The sequence below is a fragment of the Venturia canescens genome, chromosome 8 (assembly GCF_019457755.1).
Source record: "Venturia canescens isolate UGA chromosome 8, ASM1945775v1, whole genome shotgun sequence".
Classification (NCBI taxonomy): Eukaryota; Metazoa; Arthropoda; class Insecta; order Hymenoptera; family Ichneumonidae; genus Venturia; species Venturia canescens.
Genome location: NC_057428.1, coordinates 799,745 through 816,321, shown reverse-complemented (window position 1 = coordinate 816,321; position 16,577 = coordinate 799,745). Strand labels below are relative to the sequence as shown.

Here is a 16,577-nt window from a genome sequence, read left to right as displayed (position 1 = left end):
TTCCATGGCTATTTTCTATTCTTTATTTGTTATGATTTGATCATATGCATCCATCATGATGATCACGATGCTTAATTCTATAGCGAAACTCGTAACCAAAATGGCTCTGAAATTTGAGTCATATTTTGAAAATCTAAATTCTACTGTTTCACTTCATTTTTTAATCATAAAAATTAATAGAGTAAAGCAACGCAATGTGGCTGAATAAAAGAGAAACCCAAACAAATATGTAAATTGAAACGTTTCGAAAAATAGACATAAAAATGGATTTTTTTCAATTGATTTGCAAAACTAAGTTTATTCATGAATGAAGGAATCTGGGAAATCAGAGAAATTACAAAACCATTTGCGTTAAAATTTTTTTTCATAACATTTACAAAAATAATGTAGAAATAAATCTGTATAAGGCTCACACCAGACAGTTGGCAACTTTTTAAATTTTTTCCTTCACCTTCGAGAATTGTTATTGATTCTCACAATTATTCCCCATTTTTAAGACACTCGAAATAATGATAGTTCGATGGAACGCTGTCAAACTTCGATTTCTTCGATTTCTGTCTTACTCTTTGAAACAAATAATCTGGAGCTCTTCAAATTTCAAACGGAATTGTTACGATACATCCTCGAGCAAAACATTACAGCAAGTAAACCGTGGACACTTGCTTGCCGTTTACGTTAAGCACGCAGCCACTGAAAAGAGAAAAATAAAAAAACTCGTTAAATGCAAGACTCGAGCTGAATTCGCATTGAACGATATTCCGAGATTTAAAACTAACTTATCGGTGCACTGAGAATTTTTTCTGGGTTTTTATTCTGTCGCATTACTCACCGATACCAAAAACCATCATCGTTGTGTTTCGCAGCGTAAAATCGACCCTCTCTGACCGAGTCGAGAGGGGGATGCGAGTCTTTCAAATCCTGACAAACTTTCTGAAGTTTCACCATCAAATTCTGCACATAAAAATCAAATTTGAGTAAAATAGGAGTTCATAATCTTGAATTATTTTTCATTTATATACATTTGGAGTTCAAAATCAAAATCAAATTTTAGAGAAAACGAAAAATCGGTATTTCAATGAATATCAAAAAATCAAGATGAAATCGTTGAATAAAATTTGAATGAATAAAGAAAATGACAAATCGAAATAAAATTTGCACTAAAAATGCTTTTCGCAGTTTCAAAGAGTCATCAGCTCCGGCAATAATTTGACCAGGAAAGTGAAAAATTGTCACCTTCAATTCATTCTTATTTAGATTCGAGATGTTGAACGGTCAAGTTCTCCGAATTAGCAATCATCGTTACGTGGACGTTAAAAATACCCAAAGTGACGCAATTACAAAACTGCAAACTAGTGGCATGTATAGTCTGAAATATTTGAACATTCAATAATTTTTAAAACGTACATTTTGATCCCATTGTATTAAAATGAGCCAGAATGTTATTGATTGATCCGAGAATATTATCGAGTGGTTTATTTTTTGAAAAGTTTGACAATAGACAACGAGCCATTGACGCTGGGCTTGTGGATTTAAAAAAAAATGAGAGTCAGATACCATTTCTCTCTGGGAATCCAGCCGGGATGTTCGACATTTTCTCCAGCCGTAAAACGTTCTCCATATCGACTACAATTGTCCAGTCAAAATCTACGACAAACATATTCAACGGACGGCGATTGTTTTCTCCGAGAAACCTCATTCTCACAAACTTCAATTTGGAAAAACAGAAAATTATTTAATTACATGTCGAAATGATATAACTAAATAAAGGGATACAATATATATTTACCACAAACTTATTTCTCTTGGCTCGGCCTCGTGTGGTACCCAACACAAACTCGATTCGTTGTTTGCTGTCATCCGAATGAGACAGTTTAGTCATGTAAAAATTTTCAGAGTTTTCAAGGAAAGAAATTGAAGCTGGCAGAGTCGGACTTCTATCTTTATGAGATTTATCAATTTCTAGTAAAATTTTCGCCTGTTTGGCCACTTGATTTTTATTCATAGTTGGATTAAATTTTTGCTTGAGGAAATAAACCTTGAATAGATTTGATGATCCAGGACTTTCTGAAAAATCATAATTTTTTTCCTTGTTTTTATACAACATAATCGATTCTGTTTCATGGGAAGTTGTCGCATCTGATTTTTGGTGACCATACTGTTTATTCTCGTTTATACTTTAACTTTCTGAAAAATCATAATTTTTTTCCTTGTTTTTATACAACATAATCGATTCTGTTTCATGGGAAGTTGTCGCATCTGATTTTTGGTGACCATACTGTTTATTCTCGTTTATACTTTATTATCTGGAATGGATAAATTTTGCATTTCAACTTCAGAGCTAATTTCAGGATTTCATCATACATTCCATCTGCCAGCTTGATAGAAAGATGTTTGGCCTTATTTTTGTTGATGGCTCTACATTCCTGTAAGAAATCTGTATCCGGTGAACGCAAATTCATTATTTTTTTAATTACATGTCGAAATGATGATTCTATAAAAATACCGATACTCGAAATGTGCCGGGTGTATTTATTCCAAATAAAATATCGGGAGCAACTTTGACCGTGCTTGAACTTTTTCATTACCACCATTTTATTAAAAAAATAATCACCTCATTGATATAAAATGAAATAATCACGTCATTGTTGATTAATCCTTCCACTTTTCATTTATTTACAATCCGCACGCAAACAGCACTCTGAGGATCATAACCTCAAACGTCAACATACAATCCGCACGCAAACAGCACTCTGAGGATCATAACCTCAAACGTCAACATAACATGAAATTTCGGCTAGTGACTTTCGATCTCTCGGTCCTTCCACAGCTGCTTTCCGCCAACTTCCCTGAATTTATTGTTGAATGTGATTGGCCTAGAAATTTTCTCACCTCTCATTGGTTGCAACCAAAATTCTCTCACCGGGGATTGGTGATCGTGGGGGCCAAGGAGCCTATGTTTGTAGCGGTCAGAGTACGCGTATACAGATACGAAAATCATGAATGTGTTAGTAATTTTATGCATAATCTTAAGCCCGTGCAAAGTTTTTTCTCAGCAATTGCGACACCGATCATGCTGATTTTGGGCTCATTCGATAGAGAACTTCTTAATTAGCTGAAAGTTCAATTTTCAAAGCCGTACATAACTCATGAGCTTCGTAATTAAAGAAAATCACATGCGAATTTTACCCCCACCACGTCGAATCGTTTTATTCAGAGAAAGTATAGTCTCGGCGAGAGCCTCAGGCCAGCAGACGACAGGGCTGTCAATGTACTTGTCCCGAGACTCTACCGAGTCTCTTGATGATCGACTTACAGATTGAATATGCTGAGAAAAAGAAGGCAAAGGGGAAAAAATGCGAGACGACAAGGATGCTGTGATGGATATGTTGTTTGCTGCATTTGAGAAACATCAGTATTATAATATCAAAGATCTCATTAAAATAACGAAACAACCAGTAGTAAGTTGAATAAATCAAAATTGCAATATCGAATTCTATGAAATTGATAAAAAAATGAATATTTTTTCCTAGGTCTACTTGAAAGAGATCCTAAATGAGGTGTGCAATTACAATCTGAAAAATCCTCATAGGAACATGTGGGAATTGAAGCCAGAATATCACCATTGTATGGTTTTTAGCATGCAGCCAAAGTGGTCCAAATTGTCAAATGGGTGTTATGCAATTATCAGAGCCGTTGTTATGGTACATTTTGAAAGTACTTGATAACGAAGAGTCCGTAGCTGTATTTACTGCGATAGGTGGAGTCAAAGTACTTTGCGAGAATCTCGTGAATTCGAATAACGGCAGTTCAAGCAGCGGACTATCGTCGCCAGGAGTGATTGCTTTGGTAATGCAACATCTTTCGAACGCACCAAATCTGGCTGCGAGTGCTTCAACAAGCAGCAAAAAATCGTTAAATAATTTGGAATCGGGGAAGGACAGTTTGTTGAAATTTGCACCTCTCGGTACAGTTTCGTGGGTTAAACCAATCGTCGAACCGGCTGACGTTCTGATACAGAGCGCAGCCCCCCACAGGCGCGCGAGACCCGCTGCATGGTCTTATCATTTCTTCCCCGGCGAATCGTGGGTTGATTTAACCTTTACATTGCCGTGTGCGATATTGCTGAAGGAAGTCGAACTTGAACCGCACTTGTCTTCGCTCGCAAGTACGTAAATGTTTTTTAATTTTCATGATGTTGTAAAATGTCAAATATTTATTTAAACGATTTTGCAGCTTGTCCATCGACGGTAGCGTTGGAAATATCGCGTGAGGCGAATTCAGATCTTACTCCGGTATGCCCGCCCATGCCAACGGCCGGTCTGACATCGATTCATCTGACACTTTCCCAGCCAGAATTTCGTGTTTTTCACTGTTGTTGAGTTAGAATAAGGAAGGAATTGAACTTTTTTGTAATGGATGACCTGTTTGGAAAAGACGACTCTGGAAATGACAGTGATCAAGTTGATATTGATGAGAAAGATGACCATTTTAATTCCTTCGAGAGTAAACCAGAGCCAAAAGATTCGAGCAATGAAGTGGGTATGGATATTTCTTTTCAGGCTATAAAAGTAAGTTGTGTTTATTTTCACAAAATTGTTTAGAGTTCTAAATTAACCAATGAATAAATTGATATATGAAAAATAGTGATAAAGAAAGTTTGTAGTTGGATAAAACGACTTTCTGCTTAACTAAAAATTAATTGTAAACAAAAATTCACTATTCTAGACGGAGCTTGATACCTCCGGTACAAAATCCAATTTGGATTACGAACACACCGGCTCTGGAGTTGTCGATAAACCACAAGAGCTGCGGTTTATGGAATCTAGAGATTAATCCGAATATTGATCCCAATGAAAGACGACTCCTCAGAATTAAAGAATTTTTCGAATCAGAACAGTACACCGAAAGCAAGACTCTACGAACGTTCTACATCAAAATCGAGGTCAATCGAGGTATAAATGAAAAGGAAAGTAAAACTCAACCATAAGACTCCAAAATTGTAAATTTCATATAACTCTAACATTTCTAGGTCCGATACGACGAATTTTATGAAATTCAAATGTACAATGATGAAGATTTTACTGCTCTCACTTATCAGCCGATTATCGACGAAGGTCTGTACATCAAAGCAACAGACTCATGGGTCTTAAAGTACTGAGATACACGATTCCTCTTAGTATATCTAGTTTACTATTGGTCGCAGAAGCTGGTCGCATAATTTCATTTAAATTATCTCATAATTAAAACATGCCATTGAATATTTTACTCACTAAGTTCAGTATGTTTTTTTCTTTATTTGATCAAATTTAAAGTAGGCTGACAAGGATAAGCAGCATCAAGTTTTGATTTGCACATATGCAAGTTGTAAAAACTACCCAAGAATTTTCGATTGGCGATCGATCGAAGATTTCTGTGTCCTTTGGCAACTCGGGACTTTTGAAAGCATTGCGAGTCGGTAACACGACGTTCCCGGTTCACCTGGAGTTTGTGAAATACGGGACTCGTGGAAAACACCAGGACCGAAGCGGTGCCTACTTGTTTTTACCCGACAAACCAGAACCGGATGCGATATACGCTGACACTGAGAGGGTTGTCCACCTCGTCACCGGGCCGATTTTGTCGAGAGTTTTCGTCGAATTACCGAATGTACGTCACACTTGCACTCTCTTCAATTCACCAGGAAGCGACGGTCTCGGATTGCAAATACAAAACGAGGTCGATATCGCAGATACGCAGTATTTCGAACTCGCAATGAGATTCGACACTGACATCGCGTCGGGCAATGAATTTTTCACGGATTTGAACGGTCTCAATGTGAGTTGTAATCACAACGCTGCAAATAAAAACACACTTTGTCGGGAATTTATCATTTTGTAATTTTGCTCATTCATTTTTTACAGATGATTCGACGACAACGGTTCGCTAAATTACCCACTCAAGCGAATTACTACCCTCTCGCCTCCGCTGGTTACATCGAGGACAAACGAGTTAGAATGACTGTGGCGACTGCACAACCATTGGGGGCTGCATCCATGGCTTCGGGACAATTTGAAGTGAGTCCTCGTTCTCACTGATTCTTTACCATTTTTGATAACATCATCGATTGAAATTGAATGAAAGCAATTGCATCTTCAATGCTTGATTTTTTTTTAAATTTAGTTATTAATTCGAGTTCAGGTTATTGACCGTTTGAATTTGTGTAAATATTCAACGAGGTTCTTACTATATAGTAAAATATTTATTTGTCGCTTACTTGAAACGAGTACAACATTTCACTCGATGAATGTAAAAACAAATGTCCAAAAATATCATTTTTCAATGGAAATCGTTTTTCAACACAAGTTTTTTAGAAAGAACAATATTTTATTATAAAAATACATTGCTTGCGCTCGTCCGAACTTAAAGCAGCTCTTCTCATATTTTTTTATACACGTTGAATTTTCGAATTGACTTATCGAAAAGATATCTATTGAATTTACGTTGCAAGAACTTGACAGACAAATGTCAGGATTTTCGGTAGATCTCTTATGGAAAAAAAGTAGTAGCAAATAAATATAAAAATATTCATGACACATTGAATTATTCGCAGATAATGCAAGATAGACGACTTCTTTAAGATGACAACAGAGGTTTGAGTCAGGGGGTGATGGATAATTACTACCCTCTCAGGAATCGCGAAAGTTTTCGTCGGCGAAATAGTCGAAGAAGCTTTGGACGTTATGGAGGCAAATAATGAGTCAGGCCCTCTGCAGCTGAAACATTTGAGGGAAGCAGTTCAGAGGCTTAGATTGCAAGGCCAAATGCCTAAAGGACGTGCCCACAAATCATTTTTCCGATTGTGATATTTTCGTCGGGACATAATTTTATTTTTCGTCTTATCGGTTTATTTACTCTCCAATTATTCTTATAATCAAAGCGTTAGACTTTTTTTTTACAACTAAGGGTAAATACAATCAACATTAATGCGTTGCGATTTTTTTTTCATATTTCGTGCAGTTTCGAAAATGTCAAATTTTGACGTTGATACGTCAAACGCTGAATTAAGGTTTATTTATTTTCTCGTGTACATAAAGTGTAATATAAATAATTAACGAAAATAAAGTTTTTTATATCGAGACCGAGAGAGTAAAAAGAACAGAGAACGTAAAATTTTATTCATTGAATTGTAGAATCTCTTCTTAGAAATCCCCTCCAAGAAAAATTTGTTATTCGTCGTTAACTACAACATTGTTGCAACTTTTTTTCTTTCCCTTCTCTTGTTACCAATAATCATTCTGTACCAAGTCATCGTGCTGTGCATCCTCTGTGATTCTTGTGATTGTGCCTTTTTCATTGCTAACAGTTTATATCCAGTTAATTGTTCAGAAACGTAAAATTTGTAATCATGAGTGAAAACAATCGAATCGTTCCCGTAGAGGAAAAAAGTGTTAAACGATTGTACAACATGCCCGAGACCATTTTTGATGGCTATGCATATCAAAAAAATAAAATATATCGCAAAAGTGATGGGCGTATAATGAGGTGATTTTCCGTTACATTTTATTACTATCTAATTGTATTATTATTCATTTATCCATTTCTTTTCATCGTTTTCGAACTGAAGTTCTGCTTCGAACTGACGTTCAACAGTTTTCATTACACGATAAATATACAATGAATGAATTTTACTCATCCATCCTCCAAAAAAATAATAAAATTTTATAAGTATTTTTTTTTAATTAGCTATTACCGCTGCAAAAATTATTGAAAGGGCTGCCTGGGGAAAGGAATTTTGAGTGAGAGCGACAATACATTTACGCTCACTAAAAATCACAGCAGAGATGTCTGCAATGACAAATTTTGCGAGGAAATTGCAGTGTTCCGCAAGGAATTATCCGAAAAATTGGAAAGGGAACCAGGGAATCTCAAGAAAATTTATGATGAATCGGCAAAAACGTAAGGCTTGTTTTTTTTATTTAAAAAAAAAAGTTATCGGGTCGGGTTACGAACCCAAGCTTATCGATCCCGAAGACGAGCACAATACCATGAGGCTAAGTGCTCGTGATATTTGATTGAATATTTTTAGTTTATAAATTTTATATACATTAATGAAGTTCACTCAATTCAATGTTGTCATGCTAAACCATGTTAAAAACAATAAAAAATTCTAAAAGTTCAGAAATTTATCAGATTTTGTGATCGTATTCTTTGATACCAAACTTGACCATACATATTTTTTAAAGATTTTTCTTCTACACAGCAGAGCGCGAAACGGGGAAAATGCGGTATTACGTGCCAAAAAAAAAACATCGAAATCATATTTATAACACATTTAATTATGAAAATGAAAACAATTTATGAAAATACAATAAATTTTTTAACGGCGTTGGTTATTGTTAGAATTTCAACAATATTCATAGAAAATTGTTTTATATAATCCATTAAATGGAGATAACGCATCTCCGCATCAGTGAAGAATAGATCGAGTAGTTGGTGGTCCGTGGAAAGAAGAACCGGCTCCAAAATTTGCCATTTGGCAACTGTTTTGCAGGTCCAATCCTTTATGGTCTGAAACAATGCAAATATTAAAAATATTAATTTATCATAATACTCTAAAACATTTGGCGTAAAGAAACTGCTGCGACCCTACATATGGGCAAATATGCTATATTATGTGAAGAAATTACCTCTTTCCATTCCTGCAGGCTGCCCTCCGCATATTTATGGAGCTGTTCATCGAGTTGAGCCCATGAGGCGTTCAACCGGGATATGCTCAAAGTATCAGCCGTGTCTCTGAGCATATCCCTATTATTCTCAAATGCAGCTACCACGCTGTTCCAAGCTTTTTCTGTGGTCTTCTCCTGGATTTGTAGACACTTCTGCTCTCCACCAATATTAACCGGAGCTGCAAATAAAAAAAAAAGATTCCCGATAAGTTTATATTTAGCATCTAGGGGGTATACTTAAAAAAATTATGAATTTCAAAGATCTTTTTTTACCTTGAATTCCATTGACATAATTATACTCGTCGATGAAAATCCTGTCATAGTGGAGGAAGCAGTCGTGATTACAAACCCAGGAGAGTCCAGACGGCGTATTGCAGTTGATGCATTTGTACATCATCTGAAACATAAAAAGAAACATAACAATTATTCATTATATTTGTTCGATTATAGTAATAATATAAATGTTTAATTCTACGCATAGAAAACTCGTTTTTTAATACTTACTTTTGTGGTTATTGTCGTGATGATGGATGGATTATTAATTATTCTCCTGTAGGTAAGCAAGTGCTGCAACAAACAAAATTTACTCCAATTTTTAAGTGAAGTGGCGGTGGCGGCCAGTGGCGCTGCTGCTGCTGCGCGCGCTGCGAATCGGATTAGGCAAAGACAACGACGCATGCGCTGGAGAGAAATTAAAAAAATAAATTGAACGCAGCATGAATATTGTAACGAAACGCTCTTGCCGACCTGGCCTGAACGCCGCCACGCGTCGGTTCGAGCAACCTAAATAATAAGGAGCAGGTATGAAGGAAAACGCGGAAACCAAGAATTCTTGTTGAAAATTAAAATAATCAAATTTATTCAAATAACTGATTGAATTTTGACAAAATAAAAAGCTTCGCGATTGCTTTTGATGATTAAAACAGTTTGTTTTTTTTTTTATATTGTCTTGCGTTGTTTTACCGGATCTGGCGAGAAAAAGACCCGAAAGACCCGAAAACGTTGCAAATTCTCTGTCTGAGATAATTTTTAATTTCTCAATTTTCGAATTTTAATTGTACAAAAATAATAATTAGAAATAAAACAATTTTAAATTTAATGGTTGCGTTCGTTCTAGTCTCTCGACACGCCTCGAGCTTAAAAACCTCTCGATTCAATGCTTCGAGCTATTATTCGTTTGACGCGGTTTTTCCGATGTCCTGTTACGCTTGTTTTCTCTAAAAAAAAAATATAAATGAATCCAAGAGGATCTCTTCGCTTTTACAATTTTTTAATTTTGTTTTGACTCGATATAATTTTAACTCGATCTATCGCCTCTTGGATTTTTGTTAATTCTCTAATTTGCGTTAGGTCTCCATACCCGGCCAACTCGGACAAGATTTTTATCAATTTTGAATTTAAAATTTTAATTAACCCAAAAAAATAATTTTACAGCTCTGCTTTTAACGATCATAAAATGACAAAATAGAATCTACTATGGAATATGACAGGATAGCGTAGACCACAGGCTCTGGGATTGAAACGTCACCGAATCGCTCCGAGATCCTGTGCATCCACTAGGTTAGGTAATTCACCGTCCACGGGCTCTGGGATTGAAACGTCGCCGAATCGCTCCGAGATCCCGTGCAACGGAAATTTGGAAAAACTAAGAGTGGACCCTGGACTCTGGGATTGAAACGTCACCGAATCGCTCCGAGATTCCAGGCATCCAGGAAAATTTGGAAAATTTAGAGGTTAGGTGCGGACCCTGGACTCTGGGATTGAAACGTCACCGAATCGCTCCGAGATTCCAGGCATCCAGGAAAATTTAGGAAAGGAATTTGTGAATTTAAAAGCAGAGTGCTTGGTCAGTGTTGTCAGAGAGGTCCGAGTTGATCCTTGAGGCAGGGAGAACTGAATGCCGAATGAGTCGCGCAGCGCTTCTTATACCCGTGTCCCCACCATAAAATTCTCGAGCGCCGAGAATCTCCGTTTTCGCTCGGTTCTGCGCATCAACTTGTTACGCCCTCTCCGATTGGCCCGTTGCCATGATCCGCGATCGCCTGTTGGTCGAGCAGGCTAGCATACGATGCGCAGACTACCGCTTTTTATGATTTACAGCTTATTACGATGTTAAACAGTAAAAACTTCAATCTGATCAAATATTACTTAATTTCTTCTTCAATTTGGCATTTTTATTTGTTTTAATATGATTCGTAAAATTATAATCGCTAAAAGTCACGTACGCGTCCTATAGCCCATCAACGCTCTGCCCGCGCATGCGTCGTAGTCGCTTTTTACATTTTTCATTATTACGTTAATTCTGTTACATTGATTTGACTTCGGATCATTTTTCTTAAACTCGTACTATTTTTCTGATGATTTTGATCATATTCACGTGCTCGGGCGACTTACAATAAAAAAAAACAAAAAGAATTAATCTGGATAAAATATAGCGCGGCGAAGTTCAGAGCGGCGCCGGTAGCCCCGCTCAGGCTCATGCCTACCGGCCTAAGATGGCCGCCACCTGTCAACAGCGACGAGCGTGGTCGCCGCGATGTTTTGTCCGCGATCTAAAGATCGCGGAGTTTCGTTCGTTTCGACGGGCTCGGGCCGTCGCGCGTGTGTTTCGCTACAATATGTTGTTTTTTTTTGTTGTTGTTATACAGCGATTAAGATTATATTATTGAAATTGACAAAAAAGCAGAATTATAATATTAATGGAAGGAATATTATTTCCTTGAAGAAATAATAAAATATTGTGACCCTAGGAAAAAAAAGGTTGGGACAAGTACATTGATGGTCCCTCGTTTGCTGATAATTCCATCCATGAAAAAAACTTTAAAAATATGTTCTTTTTAAATTGTCAAAAAAATGATTTTATAAAAAAAAATACAGAACAATTCGAAAAAATTTTCACAAATCTTGAAAAAACATTATCTGTAAAAAAAACTAATCTGTATCTATTTTTTAAAGTGTCAAAAAAATCAAATAACAAGTAAAAAATAAAAAACCGAAAAATCGCGCTTGAAATCATTTTGGACACCGATGCTTCTTCTTATTTGATTCGAACAGCTAAATCAATTAAAAAAAATTCCATCTAATTTACGTGCAGCATTAAAATTTATTATATCAATTCGAGGCCAAGTATTTTCTAATGAAATGAAAAAAGTTACCACTTGAGTTACGTGCAGCACTAAAATTTATGATATCAATCGAAGGACAAGTAATTTATAATTTGTATCGATCCAATCGACGTCGAATATTGTGAATAATATCAGAAGCTCCTGAAAGTCTGAAAAGAATCGATTTTTTATAAGTCTTTGCCACCATAGAGTAAGAAATGACTAGCTTGCATGTGATTTTTTTGGATTTAAAAGCTTCTTAGAACAATTCCATAATGTTGAAATTTGGAGTTACTCATAAATTACTTGTCCTTCGATTGATATCATAAATTTTAGTGCTGCACGTAACTCAAGTGGTAACTTTTTTCATTTCATTAGAAAATACTTGGCCTCGAATTGATATAATAAATTTTAATGCTGCACGTAAATTAGATGGAATTTTTTTTAATTGATTTAGCTGTTCGAATCAAATAAGAAGAATGAGGCATCGGTGTCCAAAATGATTTCAAGCGCGATTTTTCGGTTTTTTATTTTTTACTTGTTATTTGATTTTTTTGACACTTTAAAAAATAGATACAGATTAGTTTTTTTTACAGATAATGTTTTTTCAAGATTTGTGAAAATTTTTTCGAATTGTTCTGTATTTTTTTTTATAAAATCATTTTTTTGACAATTTAAAAAGAACATATTTTTAAAGTTTTTTTCATGGATGGAATTATCAGCAAACGAGGGACCATCAATGTACTTGTCCCAACCTTTTTTTTCCTAGGGGAAGTTTATGGTTTGATATCACGTCTTTTTTCTCAAAAGTTCCTTATTTATGTTCAGTTGACTATAGGATTTTAGTTTAAATTTCTATGAATTATTTATGATTTTCGGCTTATAGCGTAGGTTTCCACGAAAAAAGACCTATTTTTCGTAAAAATTGAACTGAAAATATTTCGTCACAGGTCTCTCCTTGGACTTTGGCGATTTTTTCCCTTGTACTCCAATATGTTTTGTCAATTAGGAACCCAAGAGCACGGCCGCAAGCGGGTTTGAGGCCGGGATATGATTTTCGGCTTATAGCGTAGGTTTCCACGAAAAAAGACCTATTTTTCGTAAAAATTGAACTGAAAATATTTCGTCACAGGTCTCTCCTTGGACTTTGGCGATTTTTTTTCTTGTACTCTAATATGTTTTGTCAATTAGGAACCAAAGAGCACGGTGAAAAGCAAGTTGTAGGTCGTGATATGATTTCCGGCTTATAACGTTAGTGAAAAGAAAGGAAAAGAGAAAAGATAGATCAAATTCAAGACACAACGAATACAACACAATTGGCCATTTTTAAATGTCGTCTTTGCATTCTGAATCTAGACATTTTCGTGTCATCCAAAACATGCCCCCGATGAAATATATGTCCAAAGTTTGCAAGTGGCCGCGGAGATCCAATTATCTACAGTTTGATAGTTGCAGAAAAAAGGCACTCGGAAACATTTATTATGTCAGAATTCAAAGAAGTAAAAAAAACTGAGCGTACTTGATTCAACAGAGCAACGGAATTCAAAGACGTTTAAGGTACCTGCATTGCTTGTGGAGGAAAACAATTGCATTTCAGGATAATTTAGAAATAAATTAGGAAATTCAGAAATTTAGCATAGAATTTAGAAAAAGGAAAATTAAGATAATTAGTAAAGCTGAAAACTTTTGTGATGAATTTTTGAAATTACATGTTACCGTTGGAGTAAAAAATTTAAATAATTGGCACACACATTTAAATAATTGGTATTCGCTCCATACCGCAGTAATACAAACTTTAATACTATTTGAAAAGAAATACTTTAAAACTTGCTGAACAAAGTTCCATTACATATTACCATAAAGATAGGGGGTGATACTGAGCACATATACTTATCCACAGAAATTTCCAAATTCGCAGGTATCGGCTGCAATTCAATGTATCTGCGCAATGAGTTTGGAAGACAGCAGTTTCAAATTCATCCATAAATGAGCAACTGAAGACTTTTGTAATGAATTTTTCACTTCATATTTATGTTGCGGTGGGAGTCAAAAAATAAAATGAATGGCACAGTATATAAATTTTATAGTTTGCAGATTTTTGCTGTATTTCAATGATCCAAATCTATAGTATTAGAGTGCAAAGTTGTTAGAAGTCATGATGTTACATTAAAATGACATAGCGCACATAACATTCAGAAATTCTGTAGGTTTCCATGATGTTGGCAGGTATTATACTTAATCGCATCGAAAACTGAGCAACTGTAGACTTATCGTAATGAATGTTTTCACCAATAATTCCACATTTGCAGTTTGCTGAATAGGAATACTCAACATACACGTCATTTCATAAGTATTGTTGTCAATATTTGTGTTTGCCTACCGCATTCCGAAGATTCAACTTTTCATATTATCAGCAAAAAAAGCATCCAAAGACTTTTTGGAACAAGTTTCAAAATTTATTACTCGACAGACCAGGTGGAAAAAGAATAACTACACTTATATCAAGACCAGAAACTGTTTTGAGAATCTGTTGTACAAAATGTGCGATTGATGATCATAATTGGAAACCTCTTGAATCACGTTACCACAATCAGCATGAAGAAATAGTAGAAAATCATAGGACACATATTAGGCAACCAATTAATAATATGCATCGATCCGCTGCAAACTGATGGAGTCAAAACAAGGATCGGAAAGAGCAGAGCCATAGTTAAAAAGAAAAAGACAGCGCAATTGAAAGAGAACAGAAATCAAAATTGTTTCATGTAACTGTGCATTAGTTTCTGAAGACAGTAATTTCAGATCTATTCAGAAATAAGTAGGTGAAGACTTTAGTAATGAATATCTTCGTTAATATATTCCAGTCGGAACCAAAAAGTTAAAAGATTGGCATACCTGCTATTTCACAGAAATATCAAAGTTCATAGGTACTTGCTACGTACCAGTTATACAGACTTTGGTGCTATAGGGAAAAACACTTCAAAATTACATGAACCACATTTTTGAAACTTATTATGACACATTCAAAAAAAAAGTGACAGATACGATGCATGTTGAAGCAAGCAAAATGCTGTAATTTTGTATGTCTCCATAGTTATCCGCAGACAAAATATTTGATCACATCCAAAAATGATCAGGTGTAGACTTACAGACATGAATTTTTCAACCCACAATGCCAATCGCAAACATGGTCTGGAAATATTCAATATACATGTCGCTTCATCACTTTGTCGAACTTTAGAGGTGTTCATTGCATTTCGAAGATACAAATTTTGATATCATGAAAATTAAGCACCCAATGACTTATTGAAATAAATTTCCAAATTTATCATGTAACAACTCAAGTGAATATATCTATGCATTTACATGGCCCAAAGATTTTTCAAAACTTGGGTGTATGAACAAGCAATCATGAAGGCTTTTTGTTATAAATATTTCAAATTATCTTGTTGAAATTAATATAAAAAAATAGAAATACGAATATCTTTCGTATTGTCTGGAGAACAAATAGAAATTGGTATGACAATACACTGTAAGCTAAGGAGGTGGAAAAAAGGGACCGGTGAACACAGCCAAACTAAATGAAAGAAATTATTACAACAATACATTGAATTATTTGACCAAAGTTTTTTAAAATTTATTTGAATTCGTTTACACACAACCATCCACCTCTTTCTTTAATGTAATTACACAACATAGAATTTCTGTTTGGAAAGAACGTTTTAGAGGTTATAATGAACGAACGTTTTTTTTCTCATTGTTATTATTATTATTATTCAACACTAATTAGTCACGTCATTAATAATATCGATTCCTTCCACTTATCAATAACCACTTTTATTTTTCTACACTCTGCACGCAACAGCACTCTGGCGGTCATAACCTCAAACGTCAACATGACGCGAAATCTCGCAAATTTGCTATCTATGTATTACGAGACAGAAAAAAGATTTAGAACCAGGAAAAAAATTCTATAAAAATAATAAACGAAAAATTGAAAAGTTCAAAAAAATTCAACAAAAATAAAAAACAATCGAAAAAATTCTGTAAAGAAAAATAAAAAATTTTCAAAAAAAAATCATAAATATTGAACAAATTGAAAAATGTACTATCCAAGTTACATGCAGTATAAAAATGTATGATATCAATTGGAGGCCAAGTTTTTATTGATAATTTGGAATATTTATCGAAAAAATTGGAAACTGTAATGAAATTCATGATAATTATTTTCACGAAAAAACTTAATGAAAAAAAAGACATAACGGAAGTTACGTGCAGTACTAGAATGTATTATATCAATTCGAGGTCAAGTATTTATCAGTTATTCGAAATATAATCTCCGGCGACAAATGAGCGTTGAGAATCCTTGTCGGGCTCACAACGTTTTATCAAAATTACTAAAAAATTAATGGAAATAAAATCATTAAAAATTCACATGAAAGTCATTCGTTACTTCATCAAGGTATACACTTTAAAGAATCGATTCCCCTCCGACTTTCAGGATCCCCTGGTATTATTCACAACATTCAACTTCGATTGGATCGGTACAAATTATGTTCAAATACGTCTTAAACGTACTTGTCCGGCCCATCACTTTTTATTCAAATTGCTCATTCGAAAACAAATCAAAAACGAAGTTAATGCATGTGTTAATATTAAGGAACAGTAATTCCCGAGAAAATAATTTTCCTTCGAATCGCTCTTGTCAAAATGAAACGAAAATGAAAGATGAAGTTGATTAATCTATTTATATTATATGGAGTCATAA

General features: G+C 34.9%; 1 protein-coding gene across 1 annotated transcript; it reads left to right on the top strand.

Moving 5' to 3' along the window:
- The first annotated feature begins 5,355 nt into the window (after positions 1–5,355).
- Positions 5,356–6,677, top strand: LOC122414810 (alpha-mannosidase 2-like). Its single transcript, XM_043426405.1, has 3 exons — positions 5,356–5,814; positions 5,901–6,053; positions 6,590–6,677. Exons 1-3 carry the CDS (start codon positions 5,356–5,358, stop codon positions 6,614–6,616), a joined length of 639 nt encoding a protein of 212 aa, XP_043282340.1. The 3' UTR covers positions 6,617–6,677.
- The last annotated feature ends 9,900 nt before the right edge of the window (positions 6,678–16,577 follow it).